This window comes from Leguminivora glycinivorella, chromosome 10 (genome assembly GCF_023078275.1).
Source record: "Leguminivora glycinivorella isolate SPB_JAAS2020 chromosome 10, LegGlyc_1.1, whole genome shotgun sequence".
In the NCBI taxonomy this organism is placed as follows: Eukaryota; Metazoa; Arthropoda; class Insecta; order Lepidoptera; family Tortricidae; genus Leguminivora; species Leguminivora glycinivorella.
Window position 1 is genome coordinate 772716 of NC_062980.1, and position 22474 is coordinate 795189.

The following is a 22474-nucleotide window of genomic DNA, read 5'->3' on the forward strand; positions in this document are numbered from 1 at the left end:
TGGATTTTCTGGGCTCTGGCGATAACATTAAAGAATCATCAATGCACCTATCTCTACTCTCTCTAGTCTTCTCTTGTATTTCTAAAAAGAAAAACAATACTTTTCTCAAAATACATGACATCTACTTTTTTTAGTTAATTAAAGTTTATCAGTTTCACTCATGGCCAAAAATAATCATACCTATCTAGACATAATCATCACATAAATAGAGTCTAGGCTACCGAAGCGTGAATTTAAATGTTGTTTAATAGTGAATCTAAGGTCAAACAATTTTATAAACTTGTTGCCATGGTAACATTTCTTACGTCACTTAAACTTTGACATAAAAATTAAATTCCAGCATGGGTTTAAATGAACAATAACAAAAAGTTGAGTGACCCGAACGGTTTCGTGAGAAAACAAAACAAATACGACTCATTATGCTACTAGTAACGTGTTGCTATCCTTCTTTACCACAGATCACCTTTACTAAAGTATTCACGGAAGGAGTCACAGAATGGGTCCATATATTCCGGGACATTTTTCATTCTGAATAGTGATGGCTATGTTCCAGTCTTGAAATGAAAACACTTCTTTTTGCTCGTTTATTATGAGTCCAATCTCACGACGAACAATTCAAGTTACATAAACGGCCGTTACTAACTAAATAATATCACCGTTTCATATTCCGTTGCTTTTCCGTTTTTTTTAATCCCGGTTTCAGGCCCGACATCTGATAAGTGCGTTTTAACATTTTCCGATCCGATATCGGATATCGGGAGGATTTCAAAGGCAAAAATCAAAGATAGCGGCATAAATGTATGGGATATCGGTCTGAGATTGAATATCGGATCGGATAGTGTGAAAACGCACTTAGGTGGCGTAGAGCGATATCTACCAATAAGAATGATATATTTTTTTTTTTTCAATTTCCTTTAATTTAAAATATGCCAGTCAGGATCCTTAAACACAGACAAGAAGCTAATAACAAGCATTGAATGCGGTGTCTATTTACACTCAGTCTTTCTCTCCACAATAAGTTATTCTGTGACACTGGCTATATTTCACTAAGTCCCAAAAATGTAAGGTGTCGTAATGAGCGCCTCGGCTAATGGCCAGTAAATCTCGTGCTATCCGTACCCGGGATAGGACGGGTTGCGTTATGTTAACTTGTCCCATTTTGGGCGCAGCAGGTTGTGATGTAGTTCGGTGGGGCTTTCTTGATTTTAATTTTAATGTTCTATGTAAATGAAGTACCTACATGTTAAATAGTTAGGAGTCTTTTTTAAGTTTGAACTTTGTTTATGTACTTATTCTTCTTCCTCCTACCCTTATCCCACGTTATGTGGGGTCGGTACAACATGTCTTCCTTTACATTCTCCCCTATCTCTCGTCATCTCAACACTCACATCTTTCTTTCTCATGTCCTCTTTCACACAACTTTGTTTATGTACTTATAATGTTTAATTAATTAAATTGACTAACAGTTAAATAACCTGCTTAATAAATAAATAAATAAATAAATACCTATTGCATTTTTAAAGTACAGAGTTTCATTTTTGAATTTTTGTGTGTGTGTCCATCTTGACTTCCAAATGGAATAAACTAATGGGAGGGCGTTTTGAAATTTATTTAGCTGTATTTAGTAGAAATGGTTCGAGATTTTTATTATAATTTCTCAATATCTTTAAATTGAAGATTTAATCTATCCCATGTGTCCTCCACCATAATTACTATAATTAGGTAATCCTAAACACATACATTTAATTTAGCACTATAGACGCTTGGATTTAACGCCCAAAAGAATACCTATTTATTTAATCAAAAGAATACAGTTCATGTGAAACTACAAAATACAAAACAAGACAAAAGACATATAAAAAATAAACAAAAAACATTAGATTTGGGCATTAGAAGTTCAATATTAAAGGTAAGTATAAGAGAAAAAAAGGTTTTTTTATAGTAGTAATTAATTGTCTAAAATGTGCATCGTACTACATCTGCCCGGTACATAGTTTCGTGTAAGTGACCTACTGAGCCAGTTTCTCGTTTCGCTCGTGTGTTTGACATTGTGTTCTTGTCGCACTATACCTTATATGGGACAAGTGTTTTATTACCGTGTTTACTTTAAATAGATAAACAACAATAGCTGTCCCAGTGTCTGACACAATATGGACACATCTTTTAAGTTTAAATCAAAATAAAATGACGGTAATCTGGACTATATTGTTTGCACTAGGTATATGTAGCGTAAAAATTATAATACCTACTATAATATATATTTACGTACTATGAGCTGCAAAAGAGCATGGAGAAATTATTAATGAATTCATTGAATAAATTCGTCGTGCACTTTTGCAGCCGATAGCACAGAATATATAATAGTACAAGTACAGAAGGCCCACTGCTTTGATGTTCACGAAATGCCGCCTTTTAAATGCCTACAAAATCCTAACAAAGAAACGAGCCGCACGTGCGCAGCGTCGGACGATAGGGTTGCCTATGGATTAAAACTAATTAACACTCAGATAAAATGTTATACTATTATATTCCAGTCTTGGGTACTTCTGGGTATATATACAGTATTTATATATTTTTGTGTAAGTCCCAACATCACAAGCCTTATTGAACTTTTCTGTGGGACTTAATCAATAGTAAATCTGTGTAAGATTGTCCTATTTTAATCATGATGTCTATTTAACTAAGCATTATTAGCCATTCACACGTGGACATCGATAGTACATGTCATTCGAATCGTCGTAATTCAGCAGGTTCTAAGATAATAATTATATGCGATCAAACACCCATGTTTCTAAAATCATAACTATATATGTATGTGGGGCAGGCAAGTAACAAAGTACATATTTAAAGTTTTGCTAAAATTAATGCTCTACGATGACTTTTTACCGCATTGAATTTTTCTACTTTCATAAGTCAGATAAAATGAGAAGTTATTCGTGCCATCGATGGCCACGCGTTCACACCTCCAGCCAAACTTACTTTTAAATCATAACATAACTTTTCAGGTAAAAGTAAACCCGCCGAACCCCCGACCTCCAATTTTTAAATGTCAAACGGGTTTCACGTAAAAACCTCAGAAAAGTAAACCAGGGCACGTAAAAACCTCAGAAGCAGGGCAAGGCGCACCGGCCTGTAACGCCGTACATGGAAGTGCATGCACATTGTCAACGTGTAGTGCGAGAAAATGACACAAGGCTAATTGCGCAGATGAAATTATTGATATCAATATAGGTTTTGATGCAGCTGGTGCTTCGGAAGAGCTAACGCGAATGTCGATTTTCGCGAGTCGCCCTGGATGACACTCAACGACCTCAACGTCTTGATTAAGTCAAAAAGAAAGAAGCTAGCAAAGTTTGGTGTTCGTGGTACGCCCTTTGTTTAGGCTTAGGCAGGAAAATACTTCAATTTGATTTGTTCTTGGCTTTACACGTGACTTGTAATACATGTTCATCTACCAGGTAGAAGATAGATTTTTGTAAAACAGATTTCTAATGTTTATACCTCGTTCAAACAGTAGACAAAAATTCTAGGATATTTGAATCAACCACCATCGGTTTAATTTACTTTCTCACAGACTGCCCAATTTCTAGATTCATCTCTAGATTTATTAGTATTGTCTATAAGATATCAGAATTTTCTGAAAATGTACATTATGCGACTTAATACCGCATAATAAAATGCAACCATAGGTAAAATGTCTTTTTAAGGTAGGTATGTAGAGAGCTGACCTCTGCATAGCAATCGTATACCGCAGGTTAGATTTCTCTACAACTGCCATAAAAGTCAGACTGTCACTTTCAATAATCAGTATTACAAGACATGATTACGTACCTATTGGCAAAAAACCGAACTGTCAACTCATCACACCATATGGCCTGTCACATAATACATTAACATGTGCTCAAACAAAACGGTGTAAAAGGCGATTCCAAAAATGGCGCGCCGGCCGGCCAATCCCGTGGCCTCGTCACTAACAGATGGCTGACAGGCAGCCGCGATTGGCTGGCGCGGCCTTAGCTGTCACAGATGAGTTATCATTGGCGGATTACAGCGAATCTGTTTTTGTGATTGGTTGTATTGCCCTAAAAGTACAGGCTGTGTCAATCGCATTTATTTGTGTCGCTATGATGCGTCTATTTCTAGTTTGGGATTTGTGGGTGTGTAATGCATTTTTCATAAGTGCTTGGTCTTGTCATTGTCTATTTCCACCACTTTTTAAGTGCTAACAATAATTATCTTAACTGTTCATTTGGAGTCTTTACGTTATTGAAATGCGAGTTAACAGTAAACACAATGGTACAGTCTGTATCAAAAGTAGCAGATCGCGTTACGTGCGAGTAAAAATCATTCATTTTGTAACAGATAAGTACCTAGTACGAACCTCACGATAACAGACGTACATTCTGATTGCATTAACAGGTTTTGAATAAATTTGGATTAAATAGTTAATAGATTTGGGGCCCATTTCTCAAAACTGAAAGTTACAAGTTACAAGCGGAAGTCTCTTTCCAACTTGTCATATTAGATATTGACTAACGCTTGTAAATTGTAATTTCATTTCGAACGCGTACTTTAGAAATTTATCTTTATTTGAAAGTATCTCAACTTAACCAGGATGGTAGATACATATGTCACGTTGGTTCATCCACAACTTTTGCTGACTGTACAGCATGACTAAGATAAGGCTATCAACATCACTGTTCGACATTTTGCTTCAAGTTATGACTGAATGGAAGCCTTCACAAGTAACGTACGCTGATAATGTACCTACGTATGTACGATGGGCAAGTGGTCAACATTGACCCGTTTGTGTCACCGAGACAGGCTGGAAAAAAATGTTCGCAAGTTTCTATAATCGTCTTGGTGTTATAAATTTTACGAGTATCGGCTGGCAATCCTTCGAGCGTTTTAAATTACTAATTGAAACAAATAAAGAAGTAAGTCTTATAAAAAACGTTAATTTTGTCTCTGTGTGATTAATTGCAACCATACAGTCGGACCAAGATATCTCTGCATGGCATTTGCAATGAAAAAGTATGTATGTTCACTTTATTGTAGGTACCTATACAAAACAGAGTAAAATATACAAAAAGGCAAACTTCTTATCCATTTAAGGTGTCTCTTCCAATCTACCTTTGAGTAAAGTGTGATGGAAATAATCGAATATTAGTATTACTTTTCAACTGCTTATGTTTGTTTGTTTGTTTGTTTGTCCGCAGGATGTCTGAGGGTGACGTGTCACTGATCCACGACGAGGACGTGCTGCGCCGAATGGTAAGTCACCTGTATATACTCGCTGGTACTTTACAAACGAGAATACAAAAATAAAACGCGGCTTTCTAGCAATGTTTTCTAGGCGCCCGCTGACTATTGTTGCCGGGTGGCAAGACTGGCAACGGTCTGCCAGTTCCTCGGACCTGTCATTTTTTGTTCTTGCCGGCCGTTGCTATTTGACTGATAGTCAGTGGGGTCCTTTAGAAAACACTAACCAGAATGAAAATCGATCGTTGATAGTTGGTAGAACACGTCCATGCAAACTTCATCCATTAATGTTGGTACGAAATGATTCTCAATGTTCAATGGAAGCGTATTAGTGCCCATTTAGACAGTGACGAGAACTCGCATAACACGAGCTTTATTAAATTGCGGTATCCAGCCATCAACTGTGCAAAATTGTAGGTAACCTCAACAGCCTGCAATATAACTAAAATCGCATGCGAGTTCGCACGTCGTCTAAATCAGGCCTTAGGCACTATTACCTAAGGACCTTATCAGAATTACTAATAATAATACACTTGCAGTAGGTATAGGTATTCAAAGACCCTTTGTATTGGTTAGCCATCGCTAATCATATTTAAGCATCTTACACATTGCTATGCGAAAAGTTTCAGGCGCAACGACGATACACAAAATCCTTCACCCTGTGCTTTTTCACATTATCAGATCCGATATCGGATGTAGGACCGATATCCCATACATTTAAGCCGCCATCTTTGATATTTGCCTTCGTAATCCTTCCTACATCTGATAGACATAGACATTTTATTAATAATATTATAAATAGTAGCCTAGAGAATGAAAATAAATACTGAGAATTATAAATATTACACGTTCATCAATAAAATTATTTAACAGCAATTAAATTAAGATTAATACAATTTCAGTCTAATTATAATTTCGAATATTTAATTGAAAGATGCATATCTATTTATGAATATATATTTATGATAGGTATCGGATCGGATAATGTGAAAACGCACTAAATAAGCCCAACCTAATACTTACTTTTCATTTATGTTTCTGTGCTATGGATAAATAAATAAACCTCAATAACAGTGTATAACGTTGTTATTCCAGTGGCAGCAGACGGAGGATTTTTCCCGCAAGAAGGAGATCCGCGCACACATGTATCGCCTGCGCGAGGAGCGCCTGCGCAACCTTTACTCGCCCGAGCCCACGCTCGATGCTAAAGGTAACCATCATTATTTACTTTTATCACGCGACCGTGTTTGTCTACCTAGTCTTAATAATGTTACAGGTAGTTATGATTCTTATGCCACATGAAATACCTATTTGTACCTAATGTACTTGTTTTTTTTTTAACACATTGTTATGATTATGATCTACTTATTCTACTTTATTATTATTTTTATGGGATTCGACTTATTTTTTACATTTTAATGTCCGAGAAAGTGGATAAATATTTGAATAATCTCCATGTAAAGACTGTATCGTTAAGTATGAAGACAACTTTGAGTAGCCGTATTTATTTGCTATTATATTTTTTTCTTATAACAAGCCATGGGCTTAATAAGGCACATAATAAGGTACGCATTTTGTCCTAGAAACTCGACGTAAAGCATATGGTTTAGACAGTATTGACTTAATCCTCCCGAGTACCAATTACGATTCCGGACAAATGCTACTAGAAAATTCACAAAGTGCGTAAAAGATGATACGATTGCGAAAAAAAATTGTATGGTGCGAACCTCAACGACACATGATCCACAAAGCAGAATATCTGGACATAGTCTAGCCACTGTTATTTAAAAAAAATATAGTTCAGGATCTGTGTATGGCGGCCATTTAGAGAATGTGGCATGGTGCTTACTCTAACTCCGACTTTGATGTCGAATTTGACTATCATACATTGTTTATATCGATCTGGTTTAAGCACTGTTCAAACACCATGAATGTCAATTAGACTTTGGCCTATAGCTAATTTTTTTATCTGTTTCTCTTATCCTGCTAGCATCAAAAATTTACGGCAATCCGGAACGTTGCTCAAAATTGCGTTTTTTTTTTAAATTATATAAATTCGCCGCATTTATTCTACAAGTACCCAATTGGAAAAACCATGAAGAGGACTCTTAAAGAATATATTTTGGCAGCATATTAACCTTTGTTTGTTGAAATCGTACAAAGAGTCATTGAAATATTCTCAAATTAAGCCAGATAGGGGATGTCCGAAATTTATTTGCTAGACCTTAATGAAAGTACCAAATAGTACTTCAATACCTTAAGATCAAATAGTACTTACCAATACCTTAAGATCATACTCTCGGAACATAATAATACAAAATTATGCACATGTCAACATTTAGACGACGTTTGTTTTGTCCTTATACTTAACGATACAGTCCTTAGGTACCTGTGTAGAGTAGTTATTTAGCATGATACGGCTCGGAGCCTCGTGTGTAGATTGTTTTGGACGTTTTGCACTCCGTTAAAGCATGCTAACGTTATTTTGACTCGTAGATTAGAAAGCATACACTTGGAGTAGTTAGATAAATTAGATCACTTGCAAAACATTTCGTTTATCGCCAAATTTGCATATACAACGGGCACTCTAAAATAATTCACCCAGTGAGCTAAAGTGAAAACAACGTGTTTCATTACCGTGACGATATTAAGTGTAAGTAATTTATTTTTAACAACAGCTCTTCAGAAATAAATTAAATAATTAAAATTCGGTGTAGATTACTGATATAGTATAAAAGAATAGCAAGCCTTTGAAACTAATTTAATATGATTGAAAAACTGTTAATCGAATCGTTCTAAATAATACGAGTGAATTATTGGTAAGAAACCCATTGTAAATGCAAAGGTGAAATGTGCAATGAGTAATTCGCCTGGTGTTGTACAATTCTGCTTGTAGTTATTGATCAAAAAGGTTAAAAAATATTTCCTATTGCTTGTTGGCTTAGTACAGGTTTAGTACACTTGCTTCTCCATCTAATTTAAGAGAAAAGGATGGGTAGGTTTATGTAGCGAAAATCTGTTGCGCCAGTTTCGTGCTTCAATAGGTTGGCATCCACTAAGCTCGCCGACTCGAATCTCAATAATTCGCCTTCTCCATTTACTATGAAACTGCGTCCATTGGCGACTCGAATCGAATTCACATTTCATAGTACTTAAATGTATATAGGAGACAAATTCGGCTCGATTCGCCTCCTGGCATAGTGGATGCCAATCTCTAGATTCAAGGCACTGATGGTCCACCGCGAGCTAGTAAACTACGAACAGAAGATAATCACTCCCGTGCAAATAAAAGAGACACGGCGATGTTTATAGTTGCTCGCCCTGCAGTGGTGAATTATCAATATCGCCGTGTCTCTTTTACTTGCACGGGAGTGCTTATCTAGCCGATAGTTCATAGCTTACTAGCTTGCGGTGAGACCAGTGCCTAAGCATATTTAGCTAGATGCACCATCACTTGTAGCGCATAAATTAGGCTGTAATTATGTTTATATAATAATATAATATCTGGGCAACCGAGCTTCGCTCGGTTCTGTTTCGTATCCTTGACATGTGTCGCCATCTAGTTCAAAAATGTACCTACATCGAGCGAAAGAATTCTCAGCCTTAACAACACAACTACTCCACACGAGATGGCGCGCATTTCGCCACAAAAACTCAAATAGTGTATTTTCTATTCGTTTTAGCCTTGACCTGTGTCGCCATCTAGTGTTTGCAATAAATAGTACTTACATCGACCGAAAGAATTCTGTCTTAACAGTACAACTACTGCACACGAGATGGCGCGCGAAGAAAAACGCATGAAAACTCGAAAATTCGCGTTTTCCGGGACCTAAGGATAAGTTAGACCGATTTAAATTTATATACTGTGTTTAAAAGTATAAGATTTATCTGTATCTAGAAACCGTCCCTATACATGTAGCATTGCACTCCCGGTTATGGATTCCCCAGGTTCAGAGCTCGGCGCGCGGAGCCACGGGCGCTCCTTCGCGGACCAGAGCTTCCAGAGTCTCAAGAGCAAGGAGGTCCGCGACGCGGGCTCTCCGCCTAAGGACTTCTACGGACAAGGTTCATACAGATCAGCTGGTGGAGCGAGAAACTCGTGGTCACCACACATTGGTGTAACCGTCGTAATACGAAAGCAGAGGACAGTTCAGTTGTCACGTTTGCAAATTGAGCTTATGTAAATACTTAACAGATGTAAATCAAAAGTTTAAGTTGTAAACGTGGGTTATTGTAGTACTAAAATCATGAGCAGCAGTATCGCGTTTCCTACACTTGCTCTTTTTTTGTTACCCCGTAAGCGTCGCTCTCGTATAATTCTTTCAAAAATGCAATTGGGTCGTTCGCTGCGTTTTATAAAACAGAGAATATGTGTGATGACCACGACTACCACGAGTCTTCGTAAACGCTTCATAAAGCGGTGTCTGTGGGAGGTCTAAGACACAACAACCTAACCAGTAACCAACTAATGCTTCGTTAACTGGTGACAGACCGCCACCAACCACCACAATCTCTATAGAATCTCCTTTCCTTGCAGATCTCAAGGAGCTCTCGAATGCTGGATGGAACGTGGAGTCAGAAAACAGAACGACAGACGACGGCCACACGCACGTCAAGTCCATCAACGCCAACATCGAGGGACGATATGACGTGGACGGCGGGAAGGGACAGTTCGCCGCCGTCGACCAGCACCGGCAGGCCGTCACCGAGTACCACGACGACCACTCCAGTCTGAAGAGGAACGAGAGCAGCTCCAACACCGCCGCGCACGAGCAGGTGCTGCGCCAGACTGACGATGGCTCACACTTCTCTTCCTCTTCAACTAAGACTTCGAGCTCTTCCAAATTCCAGCAGGTCTCAACGAAACAAGAATCAGTGCCATATGTTACCAACGATGATTATAAGTCTACTCGACAAAACGACGAGATTACAAAAGTCACGAAGGCGAGCGATTTCGAACAGAATTTGAGAAGTCACGATGGCGAGCTAGTGTCAAGGAAGATTGACTATCCGGACAGCAATACGAAAGTGATAATAGAAACACGGGAACTCCCTGATGGGACGCGCGTCACCAGCACGCGGCGGGAGTACCGTGCCCCCGCCGTCTCCACCGCGCGCTCCGAGCACTCCTCCACACAAACCAGGAGCGAAAACAAATCCTCCTACACATCCAAACATGACGTGAAGGAAACTTCAAGAAAAACCAGCGAAGACTTTGACAACAGGATCACGAACATCGTCGATTCTCAGAGAAATATTGATGACTACGATTTTAAGAGAAATTTACGCAGCGATTATTCGACTACTACGCAAAAGGATGAACATGCTGTAGAAACATCTCGACAGAAAATAAATCAGCAGCGTTATGAAACTGTTGATAATATTGATCGGCGAGAAGTTACCTCGCAAGATACTCGACGTGCATTCAACACGAATGTAGACACCACAGATAGAAAAGTCCTGACAACTCATGACACAAGGCGAGATTATGAAACAAACATTGACAAGACCGATCGGCGCGACATTCGTACTTCCCATGATACTCAGCGGGTCACCGATGATAGAAAGGTAGATGACATCACAACGAACGGAGAACGCATTCATCATGTCACGAAAGATAAGAAAGTTGAAGAAGTGGTAGAGAGGAAAGTTAGTTCTGATCAATATCAGACCACTTATCAGTCTGATTTCACACGAAAGAAGATAAGCCAAGACCTGAGCCCTACCCACCAAGCGTGGGCGAGCACGCTGCGTGGTGACTCTCCGTCTCCATCGCGGCCCACCACCAGGGCCTCCTCGCCGGGCAACAGGACTTTCCAGTCTAGCACTTCGTCACTGAGAAGTAGCGTAAGCCCAGACAAGACCTACAGAAAGCCTTCAAGCCGCGGAGGTAGCCCTAGCAAAGTGGACAGGTACTCGCCATCTCGCACCGACACTGACAGATACTCCACCACTCACTCCACTCATTCAGTGACTGAGACCAAAACGAATAGATATACCAGCCCAGACCGGAAACCACCGCAGCACACGTCCCCGAGACATAGTGCGAGCCCCGACCGCAAGCCATCTGACAGCTATCGCAAAAGACCGAGTGCTAGTCCTGAAAAGCGACCACAAGATGCCACATTTAGGCATAGTATGAGTCCTGAAAGGAAGCCAAGTCACAGATCTAGTCCAAGCCCTACAGAAGGCACTCGTTACACTAGTCCGTCTAGACCTTCACATAGAGAAGAGTCTCCGAATAAGCCATACACTCACAAACCTTATCAGATCTCCGAAACCGATTTTAGTCCTAAAGCACCTGACTATCCTCGTCACGTCTCTTCTTCGAGACACAGCCAAAGTCCGGATCGCAAGCCAGGCTACCAAACACCTTACACATCAACCCGACCGAGTTCGGAGAAATCACCGAATGATTCAACTCCTACCAGGCCAAGCGTGAGCCCCGACAGGAAGCCTGGCTACATGAGACCAACAGCCAGTAGACCGACTTCAGATTCAACGCCTACGAGAAATGCGTCTTCTCAAAGTCCGGAGCGTAAACCGTTTGAACATACCAGGACTACTAGCAACGTCAAGGCAGACCACTATAAATTCATAGATGAGGAAACTAAAATGTACACTCGCACTGATAAAACCAATACAGACTACTCAAGAACCTCTCCTGCTAAACCAGTACATGGAAAGAGCCCCTCGCCTGTAAGGAAGGTTCCAGGAGATGATACGCCAGACCACTGCCGGCCTGAGTCTCCATCCCGCTCCACATTGCGCATGGGCTCTCGCTCGCCCTCTCCACCCAAAGGCCCAGTGACATTCCACGATCAAGTAGACAAGAGCAAATTTGTGTCAACACACACCACTACTAGCGATGACTATTCAGTTGATAAGACTATGAAGACTATTCGTAGTGATAAGGACACTCCAACATCGCCAAAACGCAACACTCCCATGAGGGAGCCTTCACCAACAAAATATGGGACGTACGACAAAAAAACTAGGCATTCCGAAGAGCTGGACGAAACCACAATCAACAAAAACACTACAAACATCAAATATGACACCTTGACAAAGCGTGATACGTCAACGAAAATAAGTAGTGAGTTTGATAAAACAACAGAAACATCCAGTGTAACACGTAGAAATGAAAAAGATACGCCAACAACGCCTCAAAGGAATGCCCCAGTAAGAGAGCCATCACCTTCTAAATTTGGAACATATGAGAAGAAAACTCGCCGATCTGAAGATACAGAGGATGTCAAATATGTCACCAAGGAAACTAGAGAAGATAAATATGATTCTTTGACTCGTCGGGAAAAAGCTATTTCAAGAAAAACCCCTGAAGTACCCAGTTCACCGACTAGAAAATCTCCTAGAGAAACTGTTTCCCCATCGAAATCACCTTCTAAAGATACCAAGTATAAACACACCACGGATTTCATCTCAACCGAAAGAACAACAGAGGAAATAAATAAGAAAACTGTAAAAGACCGACCTCGTCAACTGATCACTCCGTCCACCAGCCCTACTAGGAAGCCGAAGACAGTCGAAAAAGAACCTTCTACGGGGCAGAGCTCCCCTACAACATCCGTTAGTGGATTCGTATATTTCAGCTCTCCACCGCTGCAACAAACCATCGTCACAGATCTTGATGACGCTGAAAGTTATTATGAAACTATAACGACCGACGAAACCACAAACACATACAAAAGACCAGAACATCTGCCCCTGGAGAGATCTACATCTCCATCGAAAATTCCTTGTCGATCGCCTTCACCTGAAAAGAAAACTTCTCCTATTAAGGAAGTCCTTCCTAGAAAAAGCTCTCTGAAAAAACCTTCCGCAGGCATTAGCCAGGTAACGCCCACTGAGAAACCGCCATCGACTTTCACCGTGTCGCCTACAGTGGAAATAAAGGATGTGCCGGCACATAAGGCCGTGAAGAAAGATAATCCGGATAAAACCGATGCAAGCCCTCCAGCTAAAGTAAAACCACCATTTGAAAGAAGGGAGACTTATGAAGAGAGATGTCGCAAGATACTCGGTATGATGGAAGACACAAACAAAACCACATCTAAAGTAACTGTTACTTCCGACAAAACATCATATCTAAAGGAGCCAGAATCTAATCGAAGCTCTCCGAGCGTATCACCGTGTCTTAGTCCGGATCCGAGGGAAGGATCTCCATTGAGACAAAATGTATACAAACAAGAAGTAACGAATACTAAAGAAAAAGTTACTGACTTTATTACGCAAGAAAAAGACGACCTAATCAAAACTACTCAAGTCCGTCGTGAGAAGACTCCTTAAATGACAGAAAGTCGAAAACACCGTCTAGGGAAAGTTCCCCAACGAAATTGCAGGATATCATATTAATTAATACCTCGGACAATACAACGACTACTAAAAATGTGAAGAAGACTGTGGAACGTGTAGATTCAGAAATAATTGAAAACAAATTCCAATCTGCAAGGTCTTCACTTTCTCCTGTACGCAAAACTCCAGAACGTCCATCCGAACCCTCAAATAGATTTGGGTCTCCGACAAAACCATCGCAACAGCCCAAGTCTCGAACTACTTCACCAGTCAAAAAAATAACGTCTCTGACTGAGACCAGCACCGATTTTATTACATCTGAAAGAGAGCAAGAAGTTTTAGACAGAGTGCAAAAGTCTCTAAGGAAACTGTCTCCGGAACGTAACTCTCGATCGCCGAGCCGAGAAAAGAGTCCAGGCAAAACTACAACTAGCCTACATGATCTTGATATATCTTCTGAAAATCTGGAAATCTGTAATTCAGTCATCGAAGAAGTGAAAACGACAAAACAGCAAAACGTCATAAAAGACAAAATAACGCAAAAGAAAACTGAAGTTGACATTAAAGAGAAAATTAAAGAACAATCTCCAAAGGGACCAAAGGAAATCGGAAAACCTCCGTCACGGAATGTGTCTCCTACCAAAAAACCATCTTCAGCACCGACTACACCAAAAGTAGAGAAGAGTCCTGACACGCCACATAAAGCTAGAAGCACATCTCCAAGGAAACCCGTAAGTTCTACTGAGCGCCCGCAATCACCTCAAGTTCCTAAAGGAGGAAAGGCCGCTCCTGCTCAGTTGACCAGGAAACCAACGCCTACTACAATCAATATAAAAACTGAGTCTGTAATTTCATCCGAATTAAAAAAACTGGAGTTACAAAACAAAATATTTCTGGTAAAACTTCGCCTACTAAGATTCATCGAATAATTCCGTCACCTACAAGAGTATCTGAACCGGACACTAAAAGAACTCCGGTTCACAAAAATGACCTTAACAAAGAAAACGTCAGCCCTAAGAAAACTGACGCTAAAGTTACACGAACCGCCAGTGACATGTCTATCAAAGCGAAAAAGCCATCGCCTCAGAGAATGAAATCTAAACCAGAGATACAAGTAAGCGACATGTCAACAAAGACAACTAGACAGACTGTCACAACGAAGACACAAAAGTCTACAATCAAAGAACCCCAAATGAAGCTTGCTCCGAAGCCCAAGTCAGCAACCGCGTTAAACATGGCAACAGATGATGATGATGTACTTATCGATGTCGAGCAAGCCAAATCATCCCGAGAGAATTCTCCAGATCGCATCTGTCCCACCCCAGTCAATTTTATGGACGATGTTCAGACACCCAGACTTCCTGATGAAGTTAGTGAACCAGACGATGAGTTCCGTCGAAGAACTCATCATACTATTCACGAAACTGAGTCGCTTGTCGATGATATTGTTGAAATATCCGAAGATGAGGAACTGTTTGTAAGGAGAACCCAAGATGATATAGTCGAAGCTGACGATTGCCTTTTGAGTGTTACTGATAAAGTTTCTAAATTTACAAATAAAATTGATACTGTCACTAAATCTAAGGAAGCTGCAAAGCACTTTAAAGATACAGAAAAACGAGTTCATTCTGATTTTGTCGAAGATAACCTTAAATCTGACGAGTGTTTGCTATCGGTTTCTGAGAAAGTAAATAAATTTGCTAAAGGGCCAAGGGACGCGAGAGACAAGAGTCCATCGCGCCGTGTCACTGATGAATATGATGTCAATACTGTATACCAAGATGATTACACGAAATTGAGTGTCAATGACAAAGCGCATCTCTTTGTAGAGACTGCAGAAAATGTAAAAGCTCCTAAGATAAAACCATCTAATAAAATAGAGCGCCCTAATCTTAAAAATGTTGATGAATCATTGAAGAGTGATGACTGCTTACTGAGCGTATCTGACAAGGTCAATAAGTTCGTTAAAACAGCTGAACAATTTTTAAATGAGACACATAGCACTGAAGAGAAAGAAAAGAAGATCAAAGAGCAACACGAAGAAATTATGAGGAAAATTGTTGAGAGTGTAGATGAAGAGACGGAAATAAAAGACATCAAAACTGTCACAAAGCAAGGCTCTACAGAAAAATATCTAAATTCTCGAGATCAAAGACAAGGATCTTTCTCAAAGGAAACGACTTCCTCCCACGCAAAAACTAAGGACTACGCCAGTCCTAACATCAAACCAGTCGAAAAAATACCCGCAGTAAAAATAACAACTCTACGCAGTAGCGAGGCAGTGAAGAAGGCAAAAGCACTTTTTGAGAACATTGCAACAACTCAGAAAACCAAGGATACTGTTGATGCCAAGAGTACAAAGACAGCGAAGTTAACAGATATTGGTGTTATAAAAAAATCGCCGAAAACTGATTCGACCATAGTTCTTCACCCATCCCTTGATGACGGTTTCCCAACAGACGTAAGCGATGTTCCGAACGCACCTACTGAGAAGGATGTCACGGATCGTCCCTCAAGCGGTTTATTGACTAGACCGCAACACCCAGCTCCTAATCGTGACGAGAAGCCGAGAGACAGCCCGGCTCGTCTTGCCCATCATTCACCACAAATCGCTCGCACTAAGTCGCCAATGCGACAAACAATCGAAACCGCCACTACTACGAGGACAGTTATTTCTAGGCATCCCACATCGCAAAGGCCAGAATCACCAAAGCCTCGTCAGCCAGAAGCGGAAAAGTCGCACGAGAAAGTTCCCGGTTATCAGAGGCCTACCAAGACGACTCAGATTCGAGACGAGACCAAAGTGGAGGAAGTGGAAGTGAGCAGCCGCCGCGGCAGCGGCAAGTTCGGCGTGGAGCTGCGGCGCACCAGCCTCGAGCGCAGCACCACCAGCAGCGAGCGCCGCCGCTCCAGCCTCGACCACCACCAGCCCTGCATCGAGGACGTCTTCGACCTCGACCTGTTGGAACAAATGGTCAGTAAGCACGCCATATGCATGATTATCATTTTTATCTGTATATACGTTGCCAGCCTAATCTTAAACTAACTTTATCCCTTTCAGTTGGAAAAGGTCGTGGGTTACGAGCAGAGGCGACGTATCAGAGCTCAAATAAGAGTCGCTAAGAAGAGGATGGAAGCCGAACACGTAACGGATACTAACACGTTTACTAAAACTACGAAGCATACTTTTGTGAGTACTCCGAAGAACAGATCCCCTGAACGGCAGGCCAAGCCTAAATCTCCAGAACAGCGATTGAGACCAACCTCGCCGGAACACCACTTGAGGAACAAAACTCCAGAGGTGCAAAGAGTGAGGTCTCCGGAGCGGAAACCCAAGTCAACTCCACTGAAGACAGTCTCCCCCGAACGCCACATTAAAACGGTGACACAGAAAACCGTATCTCCCGATCGCAATCACTCCAAGGAACATACGAAGCCTATTTTGAACGGACATGCCAAGGAACCTACTAAGGTCATACAGGACACTCACCGTAGGCCCCACAGCCCTGAAAAGCCCGTTCTTAAATCTACTCCATTGAAAACTAGGAGCCCAGTCCGCCAGCGTAGTCCGGACAAAAAGACGCGACCCCTGTCCCCGAGCAAAACGGCTTCTCCGAAACCGAAGACCAACCGCTTCAACGAATACGCTACCGCTTACATGAAAAAGGTCGGTCTCAATGAAAACGACAAGCTAAAGTTCTCGGAGGTGAGCAACAAAAGAACTGTAGAGCAAGAAAACCAAAAGAACCTATCGCATTCTCAGAAATACGAAAGCAAAGTTACTACAAAATCGTACGAGCGTAAAACATCTAACGATACAATTGAAACGCACTTGAACGGTAAACGGTCACCGTCGCCTAAGCGGAAATCTCCGAGTCCTGTAGAGCGAATGTATCAGCGCTCACCGAGTCCGGAATGGAAGATTCCTCGAGAAGGTATAAAGAAGGAGACTATAATCAAGACAACGATAGAGGTGAAGCCAAAGCAGGAAGAGAAGCCATCGTGGGTGACGAACCGTAACCTGAAGAAGACGACGTCGGAGACGCGGACGTTCAGCAGCAGGCGGCTGGAGGGCGAGAAGCCGCGGCGTGCGGCGAGCCCGTCCAAGGCCATCGCCAAGCCGCTCGACGTCATCACGTCCAGCTACGGGCCCGGCCCGCTCGACGCCGACGGCCGGCCGCTCTTCGGCATCAAGGCGCTGAGAAATGGCGCTTCCAACTATCAAGGTGAGCATAATAGGCGAGACGACTAAAAAAAACTAAGTAATTAGTTCGTCAGTTAGATTATCAAAAAATGTTGGACACATATTTTTTCTTTTTTCTCGTAAACGTAAAATGGCGACTGTACAGTGCGTTGAAGTTTCGCGTGACGTCACACCTAGGTAAAATTTTTACTTAAAAGTGACGTCACAAGCCCCCACTCCGAAACTTTGATGCTCTGTATCTTTTGATATTTTCATTAATTTGATAAAACGTAAAATATGTGTTCAGTATTATTGGACGATCTAACATGACATACATATTTAAAGTTCAATGTTTGTTGTCAATAGTCAATAGTGACTTATGTCTTATGTCACATAAGTTATGTCAGTTATGTGTTTTGAAACAAGTGGTTTGTCAAGATCGTAGTAAATGGAAATCCGTGATTTCTGCCTACCCCTCTGGGAAACAGGCATGATTGTATGTATGTATGTAAATCACTATTCAATAAAAGAGCACACACCCATCTTAAAGGCCGGAAACACACCTCCATGCCCCCGGGATGTCCTTTCCCCTTCGTAGAGGATATGAGAGAGGCTTTTCTCTAACATCCCTAAGCACTGTAGAAAAAAAATTGTGTTTAAACACAAAAATTACAATTCAAGAAAAGAGCACACACCCATTTTAAAGGCCACACCTACAAACCTTTGTATTTCGCTTGTATTTGGGCGGTAGTGACATAAGTACTATCCTACTTTATAAAAGCATTTACGGAATTTTATATTCAAAAGTTTGCTTCTTCTTAATGATAGAGATGATATAAGAATTAATTAATGCTCACAGCCTCACATAATTAACATCAGAAAAAATCTCACTCATACGATTTCAACATTATCTCTCCCAAATGAGACAAACCACTCTGATAAACTTTCCTTTTATTTGCAAACACGATATTTACAAAAAAAAAGTAACCAAAAACGTTTAATTACCGGTCACACACGTCAATAATGCGCATGCGTGACCTCATTACTCAGATCAGGCGGCTACCATGAAGTACTAAAGGCGTTCAGTTCCAGTCGAGAAAAAGGAACACAACCATACCAGTTTTATAGCTCCGTCCCTCTCTCTCAACCTAAACTGAACGGCTTTAGTACTTCGTAGTCATAGCTGGGCATTAACTCGTTAATCCGTTAATCGTTAATTAACGAAGTTAACATTTCGATTAACGGGTTAACTTTAAGTTAACTTTAAAAAATGTTAACGGATTCGTTAACTTCCGTTAAATTTCATCGGGTCCGTTAATCGTTAATCCAGCACCCCAAGCGGCTCGCTGCGCCGCGAAAACCACGTTCTTACTGCTACTGTAAAAGCCCGTAGTACGGCAAAACCTAGAATTTATCGGTAAAAGCAGATCCGTCGGTTATAATTATAAACAGTCTAAAGACCAATTGGCGACTTTGGATCACTTATTTGAGATCTTCTAAATCTTATTAGGTGTGCTAGATCGATCACTAACCTGGGAATAGAGTGCAATCATCAGGCATGACAGACAAATCGCGCAACCGACACATCGAGTTAGAGTCCGGCGCGGGCCTTAGATTACTCTACCAAGTTATCGTGTCCCACAGCATCGAGTTGTCATCTCAAATCTCAATCTGAAGAACCGACGCATCACGATCGCGACCGCATGAATGACCCAATAATTACCAATCCGAAGTAAAACCTAGGATTTAGCCAAACAACGGCAGTAAAAGCCCGAAGAGACCGTAATTATTACATTTCGGTTTTTTACCGATTGGCGTCACAGGTTTTAATAGTTTTTGGTGGATACTTAGTAAATACAAATACATAATACCTGCAGTGAAGTCCTATTTTTATGACGTGTTAACGGATTATCGATTAACTTTAACTTCCGTTACTTTTTAAGTAACGGATTAACGATTATCGAAGTTAACTATTTGATTAACGGTGCCCAGCTATGTTCGTAGTAACCCCCTGTGACAATTCCACCGTGTCACTGTCAAGTGTCAACTCACTATTGTAAACCTTTTTGAAACCGCGTAAGGTCTACCGACGGTCAAAGAGCGTTGTAACCTTAATAACTGTTCGCTTGATTCACAATCACTCACTACGCATATATTTATTCAGCTGGATTGTATTGTCGATGTGTCAGAGAGAGAAATTAAATCTTTGAATGGATCAGCATAAAGTGAGCTCCAATAATTTGAAGAATTGTACACAGAACTCCCTGGTAAAATTCGTTGAGAGACAACAACAAAGAACACAAGTTTGTATGGAGTGTAACTCAAAAAAATGTGGACAGAGGACGAACGAACGAACGACGAAGTAACAATTTAATATACTCGTAGCCTTGTGTTTTGGAAATTTTGTTTATGCTCTACAAATTACTTCTCTTCCGTTTTACGTGTAATTTAGGCCTTTCAAGGCATAGGAAATATATTTCCCACTTAATTTTTAACTCTACACAGTAATAGGGTTCAATTTTGCATAATTCCTGACCTGTTTATGCCTTATAAAGGGTAGAAATTTTAAATAGGCCAAAGAATTTTTCGAGTTTACAAAACCGATTTGACTGCAAGAACTGCGAGAACAGAGAAATTTACAGGTCTGATCTCATTACCAACTCTTAAATAGTCATTCAGCAACAATCTTACATATGACGGTAATTTAAATAGTCGATCAATCGTTAAGCAATCGAAATAAAATTCAACCGTCATCATCATTGTCACGTCTCAACATCTAATCCACCGGCACGTTTCAAACTTATCACAAAAGATTACAGCATTCACAGCAAGCCACAGTTTTTCTCGCGCTCTGAAACGGTGGCGGCACTTTCTCTCGCAACTGTTGCAAAGTTGCAATACTTGCAATGTTTCAGAGCTTGGCCATTCGCGCGGTCAACTTGGTCGAGCGTGGTGCGGTCGTTGAGGTGCGTGGTCAACCATTCGCGCGGTCAACCTGACCGATTTTTGAATTTAGAACGCACAAATTCGCCGTTCAAAGTCTCTGGAAAAGGACGGCTAGTAATTTTAAATCTAGTGGTAATGACCACTCGTTTTCGATTCTGTTTGTAGTACAATTTAATTCGCTAGTAGTGGAGATAATATTGAACGAAACGAAATCGAATGGTCGACATTCAAAAGTTGGTCCCCTGGTCGAACCCTAGTTTTTGTGTTGTGACTACTGTTTAGTTATTCCTCGGTCGTGCTTGCTTTGTGTCAACTTGTGTCTTTCACTGGGCTGTGTATTATTTATTATTAGTTACGTGCAGTAGAGACTGATGCTATGTTGTTCCGTTTTGTTTTGTTGTAAATTGATGACAGTTTTCATTTGTACGGTAGGTAACATTCTTTAGTGGTTGTTTTATTTCCTACGTCATTTGATTATTAATTTCACTCACTTTGATCATTAGTTTAGTCGACCGGACATACTTGTACCTAACTCAAAAATCGTTAAATATTATACAGATCAGTTTTTACCCAGTTGCCTATTGAGGTACATTTCGTTTAACAAATGGATAAAGTGTTGATCCTAGTTTCGTCATGTACGAGATAAGAATATTTAATACTCTCACTTTTATTTCGAAAAACCGGCCAAGAGCGTGTCGGGCCACGCTCAGTGTAGAGTTCCGTAGTTTTCCGTATTTTTCTCAAAAACTACTGAACCTATCAAGTTCAAAACAATTTTCCTAGAAAGTCTTTATAAAGTTCTACTTTTGTGATTTTTTTCATATTTTTTAAACGTATGGTTCAAAAGTTAGAGGGGGGGGGACGCACTTTTTTTTCCTTTAGGAGCGATTATTTCCGAAACTATCAATATTATCAAAAAACGATCTTAGTAAACCCTTATTCATTTTTAAATACCTATCCAACAATATATTACACGTTGGGGTTGGAATGAAAAAAAATATTAGCCTCTACTTTACATGTAGGGGGGGTAGGTACCCTAATAAAACATTTTTTTCCATTTTTTATTTTTGCACTTTGTTGGCGTGATTGACATACATATTGGTACCAAATTTCAGCTTTGTAGTGCTAACGGTTACTGAGATTATCCGCGGACGGACGGACGGACGGACGGACGGACGGACGGACGGACAGACGGACAGACAGACATGGCGAAACTATAAGGGTTCTTAGTTGACTACGGAACCCTAAAAAGCTACATCGTATTTCTCAGAGTTTCCAACAATTCCAACTAGCCGTTGGTTCAAAATTAAAGTAGATACATTTTTCCGGAATAAAAAATCATATCGATAATATACAGAGACATACATACGGACAGACGAGAGCGGTTATCTTATACTTTTAAACGAGCAATTCTTGTATATTTATTTATTTATTTATTTATTTATTTATTAGGGTTCCGTACCTCAAAGAGGAAAAACGGAACCCTTATAGGATCACTCGCGTGTCTGTCTGTCCCTCTGTCACAGCCGATTTCTCCGAAAGTACTGGACCGATTTACTTGAAATTTGGCACACATATGTAAACCTGTGGCCCAAAGACGGACATGTAATTTAATTAAATGAAATTTAATCACAGGGGCCACTTTTGGGGGGTAACATTGAAAATTAAAAATCAAAGTTATTAAAACTATATTGTGTTACATATCAAATGAAAGAGCATTTTATAAGCATTTGAAGTATATTTTTTTTTTTTTTTTATTTTGGTAATTTA

General features: G+C 40.4%; 1 protein-coding gene across 1 annotated transcript in view; it reads left to right on the top strand.

Annotated features, from left to right (window-relative positions):
• The window catches only part of LOC125230324 (serine/arginine repetitive matrix protein 2), a 114661-nt gene that overhangs the window by 37198 nt on the left and 54989 nt on the right, over positions 1-22474 (top strand). Inside the window, exons 2-7 of the mRNA XM_048135455.1 lie at positions 5220-5274; positions 6358-6472; positions 9211-9327; positions 9800-13567; positions 14418-16549; positions 16637-17801. Coding sequence (XP_047991412.1) covers positions 5221-5274; positions 6358-6472; positions 9211-9327; positions 9800-13567; positions 14418-16549; positions 16637-17801 — 7351 coding nt within the window. The 5' untranslated portion in view covers position 5220. The remainder of the gene's footprint in view (positions 1-5219; positions 5275-6357; positions 6473-9210; positions 9328-9799; positions 13568-14417; positions 16550-16636; positions 17802-22474) is intronic.